The 6,707-nt window shown below is 46.4% G+C and overlaps 1 protein-coding gene across 22 annotated transcripts in view; it reads right to left on the reverse strand.

Moving 5' to 3' along the window:
- The window catches only part of RIMS2 (regulating synaptic membrane exocytosis 2), a 446,434-nt gene extending 440,170 nt beyond the window's left edge, over positions 1-6,264 (reverse strand). For all 22 annotated transcript variants that reach the window (XM_068183223.1, XM_068183411.1, XM_068183392.1 and 19 more), the window contains exon 1: positions 5,955-6,264. In XM_068183223.1, coding sequence (XP_068039324.1) covers positions 5,955-6,124 — 170 coding nt within the window. In that variant the 5' untranslated portion in view covers positions 6,125-6,264. The remainder of the gene's footprint in view (positions 1-5,954) is intronic.
- Between the last annotated feature and the right edge of the window lie 443 nt (positions 6,265-6,707).

Consider the following 6,707-nt stretch of genomic DNA (forward strand, 5'->3'; position numbering starts at 1 on the left):
CACTAAAGCAAAAGGGTGAGAGGTGACATTAAGCTGAAAAAAATCCCATTCCACTGGATTAAAATTGCAAATTCAAATTATTAATTTACTTTTTCCTCCCTATTATGGAACTTTGAATATATCGTAAGTATTTTAAAATTTCACTGGCAGGGTAAAACAATATTTTACACCAGTTCTGCAGAAACCTATCACTTCTGTGTATTTTGTCCTTACAATATATACACTAATTAGCCATTGTTTCAATGGAAAAATCAATTATTTGACATTCTCAGTTATTTAGATGTGACCCAGCTCAGAGATGCATGCAGACAAAAGCCAGAATGGACCATTCAGTCCCCTAAACTCATCTCCAGAGATGACTGCATCTTACACAGTCTCTGCTTTCTAGGATACAATCCCAGCACCTTAAAATTATGATCTCCACTCCTCTCTTTTGAATGTAAAATTAAATGGCTTTTTCTCTTTTTTTTTTTTTTTAAGAAGTGCAGAAAGATATTTCTTGACAAGATTACAGAAAACACATTCTATCTGGTGTTGAATGTCTATTTTGGGGGTTCTTTTTTAACTAAATCCTGTATCTGTTAGACTATTTCTCAGCCCATACGATGTCAAACCTTTCTACATCCAACCAATCCTACTTGTACTTCCTGAATGTGGAATGTCAGCACTATTGCAGTCTTCCAAAACTTTACTCAACATAAAAATTATCAAGCCAAATAATTAGTGTATCTGCCACCCTGTATAATCTCCAAATACATTGTGCTTAGTCACTAAGAAGAAGTACTACTTTAATCATTTGTAGACAGTGTCTAAAAGTGAGTTAGGTTCTTTAGAGAACAATTGTAAACACTGAGTCTTCTTGAAGAGCAAATGGTACGAGCCATAACAACTTGACAAGTATTGTCTACAGTATAAAATGTCTAAGCATGTGTAAGAGTGAAGAGCAAGGAACAATGACAATTTTGAAAGAGGCACAAAAAACAGTACAAATTATTAAAACAAAAGGGGAGACTATAAGGAATAAAACAAGGGAGCAGAATAAGGTGGTAGGAAGGGAAGAGGACATGGCAGGGCAGGAATGAGGGCAACTCCTCAACTGTATACACACACACACACACACACACATATATATACACATATTTGTGTAACTTCCACTATCACTTATTTTTATACCACAAAAAGTTATTACTTTTAAAGTCACTTGGACCATATTTGATTTTATAATACATAGAAACAAGAGCAAAATTACAAGTGGTGTAGCAACGAACTGTTCTAATCAGCACTCCAAATTCAGACAAAATGCAGTGTAAAATTATCAAAGCATAACATAACTAACTTTGCCTGGAGTCGTAGTTTACTATTTAGTCAAAAGCAAATCTTTTTGCCTTTTACTCTAGAAGCTTTAGGAATTCCTGTACATATCTCCATTTTCCAAAAGCAAAATCAATAATCACCACATATATCTCCTTCTTCTCTTCAGCCCTGAAATCCAAATCCAAAACATACAATGCTTTTAAGACAGTGTAAATCAGAGCTGATTATTTATAAAGTAGGATAATTATTTATAAAATAGTACAAAAGCTTTGTGAGTCTGACATTTACACTTCTGTTAGTCATGGCCAACAATCTATTGCTTCCTCTTCCCCAGGCGAGCATCCTGCCCCACACCTCACTCAAAGTGTCATACAGAGGTCACAAAGCCCAGCTTCCTGGAGGTTTGCTTGTCAGAGATTTTGTTTCGTTCAGTGTAGCTACCCCATTTTTACCACGTCTGTGCAATCACTACCACAGTAACTGAGCCTGCAGTCAGATGTACCTTCCTAAAGTTCACTCTGGACTTGACAGCGGTGGTTCACAGACAGTCACCATCCTCTAGCTAGCCCACTATGTAGCCACCTTTCTTAGGTAAGTCAGCTGACAAAGCCACACACTTTTGAACGAAATCTTTTATAAGGACCTCATGGTAAACCTGTGATGCTTTGCAAATATATGAAAAGTTGGATGATTTCATTAAAAATTTTTCTCTTGGGAAAATTTGTCTACTTCTGGGCCAGACTCTCATGAAAAGTTGAAATACATGTCTTTTCAGAGCTATGAGTCTGACTTTATGAGGAGAACATTTTATCTTTAGAAATGCTCAGCAAAGGAACTGGAAATTCATGATATTTCAAGTAGAAAAGTGTAGATGCACATCACATAGACGGAAACAGAAGTCTTAATAAATAACGGCAGCATCCTAACATCTATTTTTTTTTCCTATGTGCATTCTCTCAACATGATTCTTCAATACAGAAATAAAGTACAAATTAAAATTGAAAAAGCATAAGACTGATCCCATAAATCAGTCTGTATGGAGGAAATGTGCTGTCTAAAATCTGTTAAAAAGCTTACCCACACAAAACCAGATTTTATAAGAGGAAGGATGCGCATAATTTAAAAGAAAAGTGATCATCAAAAATTCTATCCTCTATCCAAGTCAGTAAAATACCCACAAAGAAAAAAGTTGAAAATATGTAAATATTCTTTAAACAGCAAAGACTTACACCCAGAGTATAGACATAAATTCACTCTGTCGCACATTATGCATATTAATTGTTATGCAAAATATATATTCAATAACCTTGTCAAAAAGACAACTTCTTAGCCCATAACATTCAAAATGCACTCCAAGGGTCCCAAAAATTCCAGAAGAGAGACAGTGAAAGCAGCAAAGTTTGCCACCCATCCTTTTTGAAGCAAAAGTTCCACCTCAGGAACACAGTGCACAACTGTAGCTCAGCATATTTCACAGACCAAACCAGGCCAAAGGACAGAGCAAATCTGGAAAGCTTCTGCTTTCCATGCCATCATGTTCCATCAAATCCTGGCAAGAATTCATGCTGACCCGATCACTATTAGTTGCTACAGATTACAACTCAATACCATCTGTATTTCCTTTCCCCAAAAAGAGTAAAATAAGCATAAGGAGAAATTGTGTATCTATTTTAAATCCACACATCTTTACCCCAGGGAGTGAAAGGAAAAGAATAAATAGTCCACATTACAGATGTGAGTCACACTACTTAATGCTCTTTTGGAAAATACTCAAATACCACAGTGATGGGAACAGCATAAGAATTTGAAAAACACAAGATAGAAACAGAATGGAGAAAGGAAGTAGAGCCCAGGGACTAGTCATTCATACTGACACTCAATCACCATAAATTATTTTAAAAAATAGAGGGAACACATGCTTGCTGCTTTCTTCAACATTTGAACAGTTCTTGTGTTAATATCTCTAAATACCAACTTTTGTTTTCAGCATTTTTTTAATCCTGCTACATTTCTCCATGGAATGAAATGACACAATTTTATTGCTGAGACAAAAATACCTTCCACTTCAAAAGAAGCTTGCCTTTGAGGAGAATTACACTTGAACAAAGACTGCAGTATTTAGCTCTGTGTTTATCTCTGTGTAATAACAGTAGTTCATTCATATAAACATGGGAGGCTTTTTTTTATTCTTTCTCTTCTTTAGACAGAAGGAAAATATCTCTCAAGAGAAACTCAGTAATATCTACAAAAAGATGCTGGTATGACTTTGGTGGAGAGTTGTGCTTGATAAATCTGCAGATATTTTTAGAATAAACATGTACCTGATGGTTCAAGGAGACACTTCATTTTAAGAAAAATGAAACTGATGAGTTATTATCTGACACCAGCTCACTTCTTACTACCCTCTAAAATATTGTGGAACATCTATTCAAATTCCATTTTCCTAATAGCGCTGCTTTAGGCTATCCTTTATATATTAACTTTACACTTTACCATCTCCCTCACAGCTTACCCAGAACTCAAGAGGACACTTTTAGTGAGACATAATGAGAAACTAAACCCCACATAAATTTTATCTTTAGATTTGATCAAGACCTTTTCTTTGCCCATTGTCTGCTTCCAAGATTCTCAATGTTACAAATGAAAACAGTTCTGCTTCATTTCTTAAGTTAGTTTTACCTTACCATTACTTGAGAACAGTTTATTCTTCATTTGCAAGCTTAACCATTCAAGCTGATCCTAGTATTGTACTGATATTTTACTTTATATTTGATCATAAATATTACTCTTCATAGCAAAAGTTAACAGGAGCCTTCTTTAAAATTTTAATGCTATTATTATATATTTAAAATGCAACCTTAATTCCCTGAATTCCTGCAGCTTCCAACTTGAACTTCCATTTTCGTAAATGATTTTTAAGAGTGCAGAAATTTTAGACAAAAATTTGCATTTGTTTTGCTATATCACCCAACTTAATAAAATAGCCTAAATTGTTTCAAAATAAAAGTATCCCAATAGCAAACAAACTGTAGAGTAAGAGACTAAGATGAGGTGACAGAAGAAGGTATGGTACTTTATTTCCAGTGTTCACATTACACTGACGTGCTTCAGAATGTTCATCCAACAAAAAACCTTTTTAAACAGACTTTGAAATGTTTTTAGATCTCCTCAATATTTAGGAGCTGTCACACAAATTATATCTGAAGTTTTTGGTATGATGCTAATAATAATAATGCAGTGAATCTTGGAAACAGACTTCCAAAGTCAGCAACTAAAGCCCAGAAGACAGCTTCCAGGTGCTGAGTGTGAAAGGCCAGCTGCAATTAACTTGCCTAAGACACAACGCTAACTTTGGTACAAAAAAAAATCGCTTAGAGCTTCATCTTCACCACACTCATCAAAGTCACGTCCACGACAGCAGTAGCTTTGCTTATTTTTAAGCCACTAGAAGCGTGGTTACTCCATCACAAAGGGAGAACAGTTTTCTCGACTTTACTCAGTGTCTGCCAGCCGACGAGGGGAGGGCGTGACCCACGCCGTGCACGGCAGCGGGACCCCCTGCAAGGAGACCGGTGTCACCCCGGGAACGGGGCACAGCACACGGGGAAAGCTCGCGCTTCCCCGGGCCCCGCGCCTGTGCCCGGACAGCTCCCGGTGTTGAGCCGGGTGGCAGCGGACAGCTCCCGGTGCTGAGCTGGGCAGGGTGGCTCTGGACAGCTCCCTGTTCTGAGCTGGGCAGGGTGGCCGTGGACAGCTCCCTGTTCTGAGCTGGGCAGGGTGACTGTGGACAGCTCCCTGTTCTGAGCTGGGCAGGGTGACTGTGGACAGCTCCCTGTTCTGAGCTGGGCCGGGTGGCTGTGGACAGCTCCCGGTGCTGAGCTGGGCAGGGCGGCTGTGGACAGCTCCCGGTGCTGAGCTGGGCCGGGTGGCTGTGGACAGCTCCCGGTGCTGAGCTGGGCAGGGTGGCTGTGGACAGCTCCCGGCGCCGGTGCCGGGGCCGGGGCCGGGGCCGGGGCCGGGGCTGCCCCCACGTCCGCGCCGGGCAGGTGGAAGGCGTCCCGCTTTCCCCGGCGCCGGGCTCACGCTTGGAAAGAGCAGCGGGGCGGGGGCGGGCGGCAGACACGTTGTCGGGGGAAGATGGCGGCTGTGGCAAACCCACCAGCCAGGCGTCCGGAGCCCAGGCCCCGGCAGTGCCGCTCCGCCCGGCAGGGCCGCCGCCGCCGCCGCCAGCGCGGAGCCCGCCGCGCCCCCGGCACCGGGCCCGATGCTGCCGGTCCGCCCCCTCCGGCGGCGCCGACCGCCGCCCCGACCCACCCCCGTCCTCCCGGTGGAACACGCCGGGTGAGGACGGCACCTGTGCGGCCATGTTGGGCGCCCGGTTCCCGCCGGCGCCGGGGCGTGCGAACCGGAGCCGCCCCGCGGAGCGCGACTAAGGCAGGAACCGAGCGTTGCCGCGTCCCTGGCCGCTCCCGCGGGTCCCTCCCGCCGCGCCCCACAGTCGCCCGGCGCCGAGCACCCTTGTCCGACCCCGGCCGCCCGACTCCTCTCTCCCGCCCTGGCCGTGCCGCCCCCGGGGCCAGAGGAGAGGGTTCCGCGGCCGCGGGCCCGGGAGGACGAGAAAGGGATGCGCCCGCCCTTACTTGAGCACGGATTGCTCCTTCTCCTCTTCCTTCTTCTGGCGGTCCATGACGGCCAGGATGATCTTCCGCTCTTCCTCCGTGAGGTGGCTGAGGTCCGGCATCTCGGGCTGCGGGACCGGAGGAGGCTGAGGAGCGGCGGGGCCGCTCCGGGGCCCGGCGGGAGCCGACATGTTTGGTGGGAGCTGCCGCCGCCGCCGCTACGAGAAGCGCTGCCCGAACTCCAGCAGCACCAGCGGGAGCGGCCGGCGCCGGGAGAAGCACATACAAATCAATACCCTGTAATCAACCGGCAGCCTAATGACGGCCCCGCCGGGGAGGGGCGGGGTGCCCGGCAGCCCCGACCTCGCACCCACCCGCCGGGCCGCCGGCGGCAGCGGGAGGACGGGGACAGAGGGGCCTCGGGGGGCGAGCAGGGGGAGCGGGGAGAGGAGAGGGCAGCGCCGGGAGAGGAAGGGCCGGGGGCGGGGTGGGGAGGGAGAGGGGAGAGGGCAGGATTAGCCACGGGAGCGCTGTGGTTTGGGTGCGAGCGAGATTATCCCAACCCCGAGCTCCAGGCAGGGAGAGGGGGGACGGAGCGAGCGTCGGGGGTCAGGAGACGGGGGCAGCGACTGCCGGGGGGGCCGAGAGGGGTGCCGTACGAGAGCGGAGCCCCGGCGCCCCGGGGCGCGCAGCGGGGAAAGCCCGAGCGGGCGAGCGCCAGTCCCGGCCGCCGGCCGCGGCTCATAATTCCTCGCCGCCGTCCATGGAAGGGGC

This window comes from Anomalospiza imberbis, chromosome 1, assembly GCF_031753505.1.
Source record: "Anomalospiza imberbis isolate Cuckoo-Finch-1a 21T00152 chromosome 1, ASM3175350v1, whole genome shotgun sequence".
NCBI classification, from domain to species: domain Eukaryota; kingdom Metazoa; phylum Chordata; class Aves; order Passeriformes; family Viduidae; genus Anomalospiza; species Anomalospiza imberbis.